Source organism: Antedon bifida, chromosome 3 (assembly GCF_963402885.1).
Source record: "Antedon bifida chromosome 3, ecAntBifi1.1, whole genome shotgun sequence".
NCBI lineage: Eukaryota > Metazoa > Echinodermata > Crinoidea > Comatulida > Antedonidae > Antedon > Antedon bifida.
This window is the reverse complement of record NC_136228.1, coordinates 14,153,601-14,168,483: the sequence shown is the minus strand read 5'-3', so window position 1 is coordinate 14,168,483 and position 14,883 is coordinate 14,153,601. Positions and strand designations below refer to the sequence as shown.

General features: G+C 35.2%; 2 protein-coding genes across 2 annotated transcripts in view; both read left to right on the top strand.

Moving 5' to 3' along the window:
- Positions 1-14,883, top strand: part of LOC144837083 (uncharacterized) — a 132,484-nt gene that overhangs the window by 70,759 nt on the left and 46,842 nt on the right. The window lies entirely within an intron of this gene.
- LOC144838532 (uncharacterized) lies at positions 5,883-6,681 on the top strand. The gene is made up of 2 exons (XM_078693934.1): positions 5,883-6,382; positions 6,479-6,681. The coding sequence occupies exons 1-2, from the start codon at positions 5,947-5,949 to the stop codon at positions 6,592-6,594; spliced, it is 552 nt and encodes a 183-aa protein (XP_078550060.1). The 5' UTR covers positions 5,883-5,946; the 3' UTR covers positions 6,595-6,681.

The following is a 14,883-nucleotide window of genomic DNA, read 5'->3' as shown; positions in this document are numbered from 1 at the left end:
TACCACATAAGACTAAATTAAGGTATTGTGAATACCTGTTTTAACGCCCACTTAGCGTGTGAGGACTTGTATCAGAATGGATGACACAATTGCAGCAAATGCATAAAATGTCATTAAAACCAATTAATTAATGACATGACTTTCAAATTAGAACTAGCTAGTCAACAGCAAAATAAAAGATTAGGTCTGTTTTAGAATACAGTGTGTAGTACTATGTTTGGACACTAAAAAAAACCAAAATTTGTATAGGAAATCTTTATAGCCTAAATACTTTTGGGAAAGTGAACCAAGCAAACTACACAAGTTTAGAAGAAAATAAAGTGCAAAGGCTTTGCCACTGAGGCTACGTCGAAAAAAATCCTCATGACATTTTATTTAAAGAAATTTAATTTCTTCATTGTAGAAACAAACCCATTTTGAGTAAGAAATAGAAAATAGAAAAATGTGAAACTAGAGAACTAAAAGAGGATAAATTATGTTTTAATAATTTTTCTGTATATAACATACTCAATGTTTGACAATTTCATAGCTAAAACAATTTTTGTCAGAGATTTTTCTTATGAAAAAAAGTACTGTAATTGTTAAGTAGGAGTTGATCAGGAATTGTGTTTTATCTCAGAATCTTTTTAGCCAGGATTGTTTTTGTACTTTGAGAAAAACAAGGGGCCTGATTATTGTTAATGACCGTTGTGTGTTTGTGTTTTACTGTTTGCCTGTTGCCCCTAGATACAGCCAAACAAATCATTAACGTCAGTTTAATATTAACTTTGTATTTAAACAAAAGATAAAGTAATCTGATTGTTTGAAACATGTACAAAGGTTATAGAAATGTTTGGTTATTACTTTATGATCCATTTATTAATAATAGACTAAAATGCACTGCTTCCCCAGGGCTGTTAGACAGGGTATTTGTGTGGGGTATTGTACTACCTTACTTTATGATCCATTTATTAATAGACTAAAATGCACTGCTTCCCCAGGGCTGTTAGTCAGGGTATTTGTGTGGGGTATTGTACTACCTTACTTTATGATCCATTTATTAATAGACTAAAATGCACTGCTTCCCCAGGGCTGTTAGTCAGGGTATTTGTGTGGGGTATTGTACTACCTTACTTTATGATCCATTTATAATAGACTAAAATGCACTGCTTTCCCAGGGCTGTTAGACAGGGTATTGTGTGGGGTATTGTACTACCTTACTTTATGATCCATTTATTAATAGACTAAAATGCACTGCTTCCCTAGGGCTGTTAGTCAGGGTATTTGTGTGGGGTATTGTACTACCTTACTTTATGATCCATTTATAATAGACTAAAATGCACTGCTTCCCCAGGGCTGTTAGACAGGGTTTGTACTACCTTACTTTATGATCCATTTATTAATAGACTAAAATGCACTGCTTCCCTAGGGCGGTTAGTCAGGGTATTTGTGTGGGGTATTGTACTACCTTACTTTATGATCCATTTATTAATAGACTAAAATGCACTGCTTCCCCAGGGCTGTTAGACAGGGTATTGTGTGGGGTATTGTACTACCTTACTTTATGATCCATTTATTAATAGACTAAAATGCACTGCTTCCCTAGGGCTGTTAGTCAGGGTATTTGTGTGGGGTATTGTACTACCTTACTTTATGATCCATTTATTAATAGACTAAAATACACTGCTTCCCCAGGGCTGTTAGTCAGGGTATTTGTGTGGGATATTGTACTACCTTACTTTATGATCCATTTATTAATAGACTAAAATGCACTGCTTCCCTAGGGCTGTTAGTCAGGGTATTTGTGTGGGGTATTGTACTACCTTACTTTATGATCCATTTATTAATAGACTAAAATACACTGCTTCCCCAGGGCTGTTAGTCAGGGTATTTGTGTGGGGTATTGTACTACCTTACTTTATGATCCATTTATTAATAGACTAAAATGCACTGCTTCCCCAGGGCTGTTGAGTGTTAGTCAGGGTATTTGTGTGGAGTATAATACGGTAGTTTAGTTCTGTAGTTATAATGCTTTATATTTCACATGACAGAAGATTGTAAAAATCTGTTGTTCAAATCAGTAAGTTTGTCTAATAACTGCATAAACATAATGTCACACTCATTTTGGTAGAAATACACCAGGAGTAGATCCAGGATTTAGAGGGGACGAGGGCTAATAATAGACTGGGGAAAGAAGCCTAGGCCCCATGGTTCTAATCAAAATTTTAAAATGTCCTTTTTCGCCCAGGCTTTTATAAAGTCTCCCACCATTTAATTTTTCCGATTTCGGACCTCCACATACTAAAACGGCAGTGCAAAAGTACTCTTTTGGTTTTTAATAAAATATGAACAATAAATGATATAATTATTAAATAAAGAATTGTTTATCTCATATAAATATATTTAATTTAAAATAAAGTTCAGTTCTTATTGTAATATCCATTTTTTTTCATCCATAATTGTTATTTTTTTAATATTTTGTATAAAACTGGTAGACTGCTCACAATAAATACATTTAGTGGTTTTTGTTTCATTATGCAATTTATGATTTTTTAAATTAATAATTTATAATTAGGTGATACATTTAATGTAGCTTAAACCATTCTCCATACCAATTTATGATAAATAAAAAAGTTATATTAATGTGATGTGAAGTAAGATAGGCCTCCCTACGGATATCCTTTTTCAATAATTAACCAGTATCAGTAGGCCTATAAATAATATTATCAATACTATTATCACAACATAAAATGGCGTACGCTATAGGCCTCTATTAAACAAACAGAGCCTCCTAATTAGCCTTATAGTACAAATTGTGTTTTATACCTAAACAATTCCTGGTAATCAAAATACAAATTATTACCCTAAAACATAAAATATTATGAATTTGCACTTTTTTTTATAAAGCTAACATTATATTATATGATTAATTTTTGTGTTCACCTTTATTTTACAGTTGTAATTCTACATGTTATCCTATTACTTTACCTACTCAATGTGCAAGGTGTCCTTTAAATTGAGTAAATGGCTCAGCCCAGAGATATAAAGAGTTGAACATTGAATGATTAGAAGCCATTTTGTGTCAAAGATTGCACGCTGCATGCGTGCTCGTTTATTTTGTTCATGCATTATTTTTATCTATGAAATAATGCTTAGATTCCGTTTTTATTTTAGTAATTTGTTTTATTAATGGTCTTGATTCGGTAGCCTATATATATTTTTTTATAATTAACAAAATAAATGCTACATGCAAGTTGGGATAAATCAAAGCTATAACACACATATTCATCCTTCTTTATGGCTCTGTGTTTTTGACACAAACTGCGCCGCCAACTTGATTAAATTTTAGAGACTCATTTCATTTGTAATAATTTGCCTTTATTATTAACAAATATATCCACGACACTATTATTTTATTTAGTCAGCAGAGCATGCATTATGAATTAAAAAATATTACATAGTTATACTGTATATATATATTCTGTTGTTACAAAATAAATGACCGGTAGTACCGCGAATAATTCAAAATCAATCAATCTTATAATGTACTAGCGCAAGCGCACATGCAATTATTCTTTGTCGCAAGTACTTCTGTACACTTTGCACATCCAGTGGCGTATCCAGTGGGGGGGTGGGGGCGGTGTGGTGGGGCGGGCCTCCCCTGTGCCGGGGAAAAAAAATAAAGTTAGGCAAATAAGAATAAACTAATATTCTGACAATAATTGAACTGTAAACATAATTCTTTTGAATGTTTGTTTATTTACATATAATATCATTCCCTTCAGATCAACTATTTTTTATTTTCATTACATCCAACCAAACACGTAAAAAATGTGGTTAAAATATCTTATCATCTACGTGCTAGATTGTTTACTCAAAAGTCTTTGAACGGGCCGGTGACCTTACCCTATTCAACCTTGTTTTTGCAGTTGAGCCTCTCATGACTTGGGATTTGTATGTCTTCCTACGCTAAGATTATATAGTTCCACATGCCATGTGCTTTTTTCTCTAAGATATTGTTATTATAAGTGCCAAAAACCCGGTTTTTTTCTCGATATGAGGCCTTTATTATTCAAATTTTTTAAAGAAAAAGCACACATACCATAAAAAATATCCATTTATTTCATTTTTGGAACAGAATATTCTGTGAGACTCAACTACAAAACCACCATTTTGTGATATGATGTCATCGTAAGCCAATCAAATCTGAGCTTTCTTGTGATTGGCATTGTTCACGGTTGAATGATTTTGGATTCTGGCTGATTTGATTGGTGGATGCGAATCACCCGCAGCGGAATGTTTTCTCTCACGCGTGTACCATGAAGTCATCTCTCTGATCGTTACTACACAAAGTTAGAGCAATGAATTTGTCCGAATTCCGTTAAGTAAACAACTTTATATATTTTATAAGCATTTGATAACATGTTTACTTGATATTTCCAATGGTGATATATAAAATAAATTATTAAAAAACGTAATTATATGTAATTATTGTAACCAAAAATGGCGTAGTTAATAGAATTGTCGACTGAGGCCGAAAATTGTTTTACTTTCATGGCTAAAAACGATCATTTTCGGCGATGTTTTAGACCCTATATTTCGAAAACTACAAGTCAGATTTTTGTAATTCTTTCTTTATTGTTTATTAATACAACTGACTAACAGATGTTTAATTTGGTTTTAATTTTGCATCGTTATCCCTATAAGACAACATGACTATGCAATCCTAGAACATATATTGATCAAGTGTATGTACAGGTAATGACACTAATTTTGTCGGCAAATTGGCAATTCCCGGCCCCCCCAACTTCAAAATCCTGGATACGCCACTGTGCACATCAATAATTCACCGTCAAAAAATTCAATTACATTTTTAAAAATATAAGAAAACGTTTAAGAGAGTCACTAAAAATCAAACATTAGGTGGCAAGGGTCAAAATTTCGAATTGTCTCATATTTTGCACATTGGTAGACCTTGATGTAAGTAAACCTGATGTGTAGTTTGTTTGGTAAAATATCGCTTAGTTTTCGAGAAAATCGAAAAATAACGATTTTCGGCCAATTTTGTTAATTTTTGGTGTATAATTTACATTAAGTTTAACAGCCTCTGGAAGCCAAATGTAGCAACCTAGCGTTTTAATATTTTACACTTACGTTAACTAGCATCTTGAAAATAATTTAGTAAAGTTTCAAAAAATTTGATGAAATTTTAAGATTTTTACTAATTAATTACTAATTAGCATATATAAAACTCTTAAAAAGTAGGTTAAAAACAAACGCGTTTTTTTTCATGTGCGACAAATTTTTTTTAAATAAAAAAATCATCAATCTAAAGTTTAGATACTAATATTTATGAATCAAGTAAAAAAAATTTGGGGAAACTATTTTGCGCTCCGCGCCAGAGCCACAAAGTTGTAAGAAATTCAAAGATTTTATCTGTCGGCAAGATCAATCAGATGCACCTATTGTTATCTATTTAGCAATCTAAGTCGCTTTGAGCTAAACTTTTATTACGCGAAACAAAATTGAAAGATAAACTGAAAGTTCCTGGAATAATTTTGAATTAAGTTGCAATTTAAACACAAACTAAAAATACGTTTCTGGTAAAATTTCAATTACTAATCAATATACAAAATTAAGCAATTAACTAAAAATCACTCGCTTATTCTTTGTCAAACCACATTATTATAAATTATTCCATCCTCTCATAGTTTATAGGATAAAACTGAAAAACACATTTGTTTTAACTTGTTATCGTTTTCCTGTTTGTCGAACCTGGTCGAACTTACTCAGCGAGAATGTTTCAAAACATTAACCACAGTAGACAAAACACTTTACTGCATATATTCGATAGACAACGATATCTTCATTGGCGTTGACAACGGAACTGAATTGTTATCCATTTTAGTTTATGTCTTACAATGTAAAGACGTGTTGAAAATAATTTTTATATATACTTATTGTCTGATGGCTTTAAGTTCAAACAAGATGGAGATTTCATGTTCTTTTAAATCGGTTGTTGGCGGAGCTTGTGGATTCGATAGAAAAGACCGCAAACAGAGCACTGAAGTCCTACCTTTACAAGCATGCCAGAAGGAAATCGCTGCACACAGACACATGTTTAGGTTTACGGGCATCGATAGTGAGGTAGACCTAATTCTTAGTCGAGCAGCCATGTTTACCTTGCCCGCTGATATACATAGTTGGACTGTTTGTCCCTTGCATCGATCGGAACTTGGCTTAGGTTGGTCTCGAGGAAATAACAACAGATGTAGAGTGCCGCCTGATCTCTCTAATCACATCCAAAGCAAAGTAAAGGGACCCAAGTGCGATAGGGGTATTAGCAAAGAAGATTCGCAACTAATATTAAAGAAAACAGGAACTTTCCTGCAAGTTGGTTCAGGTAAATATAATTTAATTTTTATATTTTTATATATTTAATGTAATTTAAACTGTTAAACAAAACCCTGTAAGTAAATGTTTTTACGCTTTTTATCAGGTATCTGTTCAACTTGCCGTAAGATGCTGAAGTCATTGTTACCTGTAACCTCGAACACTGAAACAAATAACCCTAGTCTCGTCGATCAGATGAGCGCACTAACAACTGTAAGTTAAAAAATACCGTACAGTATGACATTTATGAATACGCATTTATTGGCGGAAAGATTAAGTAAATAATGTGTTTCATGTTACTTTGTTCATTTTTTTTCGGATGTTGGTGGTAGGAGGTATATTTTCTGCATTCCCTGCCATTGTCATCATCATTTTATATATATCACGAATCAGTGCGTCAATAATTGAATCAAAGTCAGTAGTAATTTTTTACCAATATTATTCTTATTTTCAGGAAAGTAATAAGGATGAGTTTTACATGTCATTAGCCACTCCAACTTGTCAAACACCGGCGTGTGATGTTATGGATACTCAAATGAGCCTATATCAATTTTGCGATCCAACTTTTGCTTCAGCTACCTCAGAAGATGAATCAATTCAATCTACACCAAGAGAAAAATTAAATGCATTTCTCAATTCAAGGAACGTCAGTCCAATTAGATATCCTTTATCTGCACCGCTGGAGCAAGTTTCAGACCGTACTAAACGTTTCCACATGTGCAAGGCTCGTCAAGTTGTCTCTATGTGCCTGGAAGAAATCGCACCTGGTCAGTCGACTACTCTACTTGAAGGCTTATCAAGTGATAAAACCACAGAAGCTGACGAAAGAACCGATTCTTCTCTATTAGATGCTCTATCAGAATGCTATCTTCATACTAACCACTGGAGTACAAGACGTCAGATTTTATCGATCATGGTTGATAAGGTTACCTTCAAGGAACTGCAGAAATGGATACCTAACTTGACTAGATACCGTTTTAACGTGGCCAAACACCATTTATTGTTACATGGTAGAGGTTCTGTAATTCAACCTCTAAAGAACACTAGAGTATGCGTACAGCCAGGGAAAATTGACCACTTTGTTACCTTTATAACAAGTTCTCAAGTTATACAAGACTTGCCATTTGGAGAAAAAACTCTAAAACTTTCTACAGACAGAGTTATAAAAATCCCAAATGTTGTGCGTAATCTTATCCCAGAACAATGTATTCTTCAATACGAGAGTTACTGTCAAGAGAAGAATTTTCAACCTATGAGCCGCAGTACATTGCGTAGAGTTCTCAGTGTTTGTTCTGCTTCTGTACGCAAATCCTTACAGGGCCTTGATTATATCTCTGCCAATGGTGGAAAAGCCTTCGATGACCTGGAGAACATCGTTGATAAGCTGGGAGATTGCTATGAAATGGGTTTGACTTGGGCCAAACAAACAAACCAAAAACTTAAAGATGCCAAGCGCTACCTAAAAGGTGACTATAAGGTAATAACAATCTTGTTTAAATATCTTGATAACTGCTACAGTATAAATAGAAAAACAATATAATAAAAAAGGCAAAGTAGCGCGTTGTATGTTGCTCAGTAAAGCATGTAAGAAACATTCAAGACTAATTACATTTTTTATACAATTCCTTTTATATATTATTGCAGATTCACATTTCTAACCATTCTGAAGTTGCCGATCATTGTAGGGCGTATGCTCTTAGTTCTTGCGAAGACAAATATTACCAGACTGTCTGTGATCATGACCACAATGCAAGATGTGACAGATGTCGTATATTTCCAGAAGCTTTGTCTGAAATTCTTGAAGCTTTAAACGAAGTGCGCTGCTCTTCTGAAGAAAAAGATGACATGGAGTACGTAATTACACGGTCAGTCCAAGACATCGAGACGTGGAAGGCGCATATCTTAAGATCCATTAACCAAGACGCTGCACGACATGATATTTTAGGAGATTTGAATCCTGGTTGTGCCCTAATTGTTTTAGACTGGGCGATGAAGTTTGTACCACGTAAATACCGCGAAAGCCAAAAAGACTGGTTTGGAAAGCGTGGACTTCCGTGGCACATAACGGTCTTGACGAAAAAGAATAAAGATAGAGAGGTACAGATGCTTACGTTTGTGCATATTTTTAAATCTTGCAGTCAGGATAGTACTACTGTTGTGGCAATCATCGACGATGTGTTGAGGCAGCTGCCATCTATTGCACCCGATATACACTCTGTGTATCTGCGTCAAGATAATGCAGGATGTTACCACTCTGCCCTAACATTACTCTCGTTACCAAAGATAGCGAAAGAAACAAAGATAAAAATCCGACGTATTGATGTTTCGGACCCTCAAGGGGGGAAGGGCGCATGTGACCGCAAGGCAGCCCATATCAAAAATCACATGAATAAATATCTTAATTCAGGAAAAGATATTGAAAATCCAGAGCAGATGAAGGCAGCAATTGAGTCCTTTGGAGGCATTCCTGGAGTGAAAGTCATAGTTTGTGCTTTACCTACTGGTACTATTTGTGCAGCAGGGAAATGGAAAGGCGTGAGTCACATCAACAACATAGAGTTCGGAAGCAGGTCCATGAAGGTGTGGATGGCGTATGGTATTGGTGCAGGACAAAATCTACTTTTGAGTAAATTCTGTGTGCCCTCGAAACTACCCAATTTAATTCATAACAAGGATACAACGTCTGATCAAAATCAAGTATCATTTATTACAGTAAAAGCAAGAATACAAGCCAAGACATCTCATGAAGAACAAGCTGATATAAATGACGACGAACAAATAGAAAGTGAAGAAAGTCCTGGCACCCCCAGCAAACTGTTCTTTTGTCGCGAACAAGGTTGCATTAGGTCATATCAGAGATACTCTTCCCTAGAGAAACACTTAGATTATGAAAATCACAAGAACGCACTAGAACATGAAACACTATATGACAGGGCAATGAAATTATACGCAACACAACTAGAAGAGGGTACTTCTAAAAATCCAGAACCAACAAGAACCAACGATTTGCCACGGTTTGACATTGGCCCCGACCTGCAAATGGGCTGGGCGTTAAAGTCCTCTGCAAAAAAAACCCGATTTTCTGTTCCACAGAAAACCTACCTTATTGATGTTTTTGACGTTGGAGAGCAGACAGGACAGAAAGCTGATCCATGTGATGTCTCACGAGAGATGAGATCGGCCAGGCACAGCGATGGTTCACATCTATTTAGCAAGAGTGAATTTTTAACAGCACAGCAGATTGCAAGTTTTTTCTCACGCTTAGCTAAAAAAAGGAGGACAGATGCAGCCGTTCATGATGATGATGATGATGACGAAGATGATGATTACGATAGTATTGAAGATGGTGACGAAGTCCAAGAAAATGGAGACGATTCAAAAACGGAAAAAGAAAGAGAAATTCAAATTTTGTCGCAAACCGTACTGGACACAATAGGCTTGCAGCATCCAATAATGTTTGAAAGGCATAATATTTGTGAACTGAAAGCTCAAGAAAAACTCTCCAGATTCTCTTTGCCAATGTTGCAAGAAATGTGTACTTCTCTTGAACTTGATACCACAGATATAACCATAAAGCGCAAGAAGCCATACATTGATTTGCTGGGAAAGCTGGTTTCCACGTGCAGTTGCTCGATTGATTAAGGTAGCAACGAAGGTAAAACTGTGTCTGTGAGAATTCTTTAAAATAACAATTTAATATGTGGGACGATTCTGTTGTCTAAATTCTTAGTATTTTAAGTCGCGTTCTGTAAATTTTTAATAAAGCGAAGGGGTGAAACAATGGTAAAACAATAATTTATTGTTTAGGCCACGAATTATTAGGAAATTTCGCACGAGCACATGAACGTTAACGGTTGTCACCATTCTACTCATTTGCATAACAACAGAGTTCAGCGAACATTTGCGTTAACGTACTTGCTCGTTTTGATTTCGCGCTTCGACGGGAAGTGTAGAACGCAACACATGTGTAGCGCACGCAACATACGCCACAAGTATTGACACAAATCACGGAATACCTTGGGTTTAGAGACTAAGCCTAGCCAGGCATGTTTAATCATGTTTTGGTTAACGTTTTTCATTGACGCTATTTTTCAGAAATAAGGTTCTTGACGCACGTAACTAAAGTTTTTCGTAATGCTTGTGCACGCACAGATCAAGTTGTTTACAAAGTGGGCGGAGCTTGGAAAATAGCGTTAACGTGCTCGTGCGAAAACTCCCTATATGAGAAGATAAGAAAATTATGTTGTAAAGCCTGTTTTCCACTAGGCGAAATTATTCGCGCAAATCAAACATTTTCGCGTATACGCGCACGCCCAATGGAACACGTTGTTGATAAAAATAAACTGCGCATGCAAAAAATGTTCAATTCGCGAGAATAAATTCACCTTGTGGAAAACATAACAGGCTTGATGAAGCTAAGCGAGTTATAATGTTGAGCTCAGATAGTAATTGCTTAATTTCATCATGGGTTAGTCGTTTAAATTTTACTATTCAGGACCTTTCAGTTTACCTTTAAAGTTTGTTTCTCATAGTAAAATTTACCTTAAATATGTAAATAGAGAACAATAGGTACATCCGATTGATCTTGCCGACAGATAAAATCTTTGAATTTCTTACAAATTTGTGGCTCTGGCGCGGAGCGCAAATAAGTTTCCCCAAATTTTTTTTACTTGATTCATAAATATTAGTATCTAAACTTTAGATTGATGATTTTTTTATTAAAAAAAAATTCTTCGCACATGAAAAAAAACGCGTTTGTTTTTACCCTACTTTTTAAGAGTTTTATATATGCTAATTAGTAATTAATTAGTAAAAATCTTAGAATTTCATCAAATTTTTTGAAACTTTACTTAATTATTGTCAAGATGCTAGTTAACATAAGTGTAAAATATTTAAACGCTAGGTAGCTACGTTTGGCTTCCAGAGGCTGTTAAACTTAATGTAAATTATACACCAAAAATTAACAAAATTGGCCGAAAATCGTTATTTTTCGATTTTCTCGAAAACTAAGCGATATTTTACCAAACAAACTACACATCAGGTTTACTTACATCAAGGTCTACCAATGTGCAAAATATGAGCCAATTCGAAATTTTGACCCTTGCCACTAAATTACGAATATGTCTGATTTTTGGTGACAAGCACTCTTAAAGTATTTGTTGCTCCTAATCTATACTTTACATGCGTTAATGGAGATAATTTTGACACAATTTGATCTGTATATCATTATCACATGACTTTTAAGTTTAACCCAATGTCGTAACTCTTTATATATTGCTCTGGCTCCGCCCATAATTGTTCGTTTGCATTGGTTGAATAGGATTTATGATATCTTCCTAACACTATCTTTGTTTATATGAAGTTTGCAAACGATAGATAGGTAAACACCATTTATATTTTCTATTATAGGTTAGCATGCAAGACTGATTAGGAAGTCATGTGACGCACAAAAGCAGTGACAATTATAAACACCTTATAGTCAAGTAGCGTCTGTTGATGTAGAGCTGTTCAGTCGGACTGATTTACCAGTGGATGGAGGATTGTTTCCAGGGTAGGGTACCAACAATTCTGTTGTTCAGATTCAGTTATAGTGTGAGTTTTTATATTATTTTAAAGGAATATTTAATTTGACTTACAGAATTGTGCTTTGTTTTATGACAATTACATGAATAGCAATACTGTACTTTGTTTGGAAATGTTAGTTTATGGCAACCAGTTGCATCCATTGAAGTGTTTCTCAACTATTTTATTTTTACAGCAAAAATTGCAATACAATTAAATTACAGATTTTAATTCGAAATTCAGAGGCTTAAAAGCTAATCTTGGTGAATACTACAAGGGTGATCACTACCTTTTGCTCAAATTCTGCCTATGTTATCACTTGCCTTTCAGGCCTTTCGTTTAATAGCACATGAATTGTTCAATAAACTTGTGGTAAAATGTTAATATCAAACCTACTAATGTCTGTTGTTGGAGAGTACAAAAGTCACAGAAGTTAGGCTGCTGAATATCTTGTACTAAGTATACTTTGAACAAAACATGTCTGACGTGAAAATAAAAACAGGTGTATTAGCCAGATAGTACAGTGATACGTCTGTATTCTTAAACCAGACTTTAGTTGTAGTTCGAACTTCGACTTAAAAAAATGCTAATTCGAGCTACGGGGCTAGCCTCCCCGGCAAGGGGAATATAATATACAGTACAAATCGTTCCAAGTTCACTTCAGAGGGTTATTATGCACTTTATATGCATTCATTATGGCCAGCGATCTAACTACTACAATAGGTACGCTCTGCCGGTGTCCCTTTGTACGAATTGTTCAACATTGGGCCCATTGTGGTTTTCGCGTGATATCATGTTCCATCCAGGGACCAAAATGTGTAGTGTAGTTACTTTCCAGGTGAAGTTTACCGATGCGTTACTTCGTGTACTGTGTATCGACGTACACTACAGCAAAAACAAATTGTGTTAATTGTTCGTATGTTCACCAATTTTTTAATTTACGATTAACCCTCTGTAACGTGGGGCACCTAAAATAAATATTTCATACATTACTAAACAAAAAACATTCCATTTTCGCTTAGCCAACAACATCTTATTATAGCCAAATTATTAAGTTTGTCCTGTATGTCATGAACTTCTCGTACTCGGAAGTCCAGATGTTATGCATGCATATACTTGCAAGGTATACTGAATTTCCCGACTGAAAATGGTCTATGCTTGTGGACGCACCCCTCCCCGCCCCCAAATTAAGCCAAACGGACTACTTTTTTAAGCCTCTAGGCCTGATTTTATCAAATTATAAGATGCAATTGTTGAAGACTTGCAGCTCTAGTTTTCAAAATTGTCTTAGCTTAGCCCCAACCATAAAGCTGATCATAGGTACTTATGAATTTCATTTCATATTTCGAAGTACAATAAGTGCATTTTCCGAGACCTAACAGCTCTATTGTTGAAAAATTTCTTAGCTCCATCCAAACCACGGTTGTCTGGTTCTGTAGACTTGTAATTTCGTTTCATAGTATCAATGTATAATTGCAATTTCCGGGGACCAAGCAGCTCTATTTTTAAAAATTTTCTTACAGATCAGCTCAAGGTGCGTATTTACAATTTTTGCACCCCTAGACAGCAACCAGCCACGCCTCTGCAATAAACAATATACCTCTTGGCCTGTGGTTACGTTTTACATTCGCATATATTTTCTATGCTACAATTTACCCGATAAATATAGGCATATTTTGAACTTTAAAGGTCACTTTGAAGTGACACAGTCAACGTGCATCGGTTTTTTGCATGCAGTATTTTATTTATGAAAAATGGAAAAAGTGGCTGCAATATAGGATAGATATTTTGTGCAGTAAGGTTAATTGCAAATAATTTCACCAGATTCCTTCCCACCATGCATTGTGTAATTTGAAAAATCCAGGGTATTGATTAATAACAATGATTTGCTGTGTTTATGTGGGTCTGTTACCCTAGCAACAAGATATTCAAGCAAAGCTCATTTCAAAATAGATGGTTCATAGATTATGTAGTATGTAGAATATTAACAAAATTGTTGACCAAATAACTGATACGTTTTTCTGATACTCACAATTGCCTAGAGGGATGTTTTTAGTCGCGTGGACGCGACTCTATAGTTCACTATGTCGGTCGGTCGGTCGGTCTGTCTGTCGGTCCGGTATCACTATGCGTTTTAGCACGCGACTTATGGCTGTTGGCCTTGTTTTCTGTTTTTTTGGGGTGTAAAGTATAGCTGCCAAACTGAATGGCAGCCATTTGTTGTGTATTAATTAAAGATAAGTCATAATTGCCATTTGGGAAAATGAATCCACAAAACAAGATATGTCAATCAATTAGTATGAACAAAATAATTTTTTAAATATTTATAGATGAGACCATGGCCAGTTTAATATTAACTTGGTGATAAACTTAGATTTTACAATCGCACAATGTACACAATATGCTTTATTTGTACAAGTATAACAGTTTAAAAATCTAAAGTATAATATGTTGCTAGCACAGGAGTCATCTTCATTCAATAACGCCAACATACAGGTCATCTTCATGCAGTAACACCAGCATACAGGTCATCTTCATTCAGTAACACTGGCATACAAGTCATCTTCATTCAGTAACACTGGCATACAAGTCATCTTCATTCAGTAACACCAGCATACAGGTCATCTTCATTCATTAACACCGGCATACAGGTCATCTTCATTCAGTAAAACCGGCATACAGGTCATTTTCATTCAGTAACACCGGCATACAGGTCAGCTTCATTCAGTAACACCAGCAAACAGGTCATCTTCATTCAGTAACGCCAGCATACAGGTCATCTTCATGCAGTAACACTAGCAAACAGGTCGTCTTCATTCAGTAACGCCACCATACAGGTCATCTTCAATCTTTAACACCGGCATACAGGTCATCTTCATTCAGTAACACTGGCATACAGGTCATCTTCATTCAGTAACACCAGAATACAGGTCATCTTCATTCAGTAAC

What these genes read in the sequence shown, in the direction of transcription:
- LOC144838532 (XM_078693934.1), top strand. Translation starts at nt 5,947, where the DNA reads ATGGCTTTAAGTTCAAACAAGATGGAGATTTCATGTTCTTTTAAATCG. An exon ending in TTTCCTGCAAGTTGGTTCAG is followed by an intron (nt 6,383 to 6,478) that starts GTAAATATAATT and finishes GCTTTTTATCAG; the next exon opens with GTATCTGTTCAACTTGCCGT.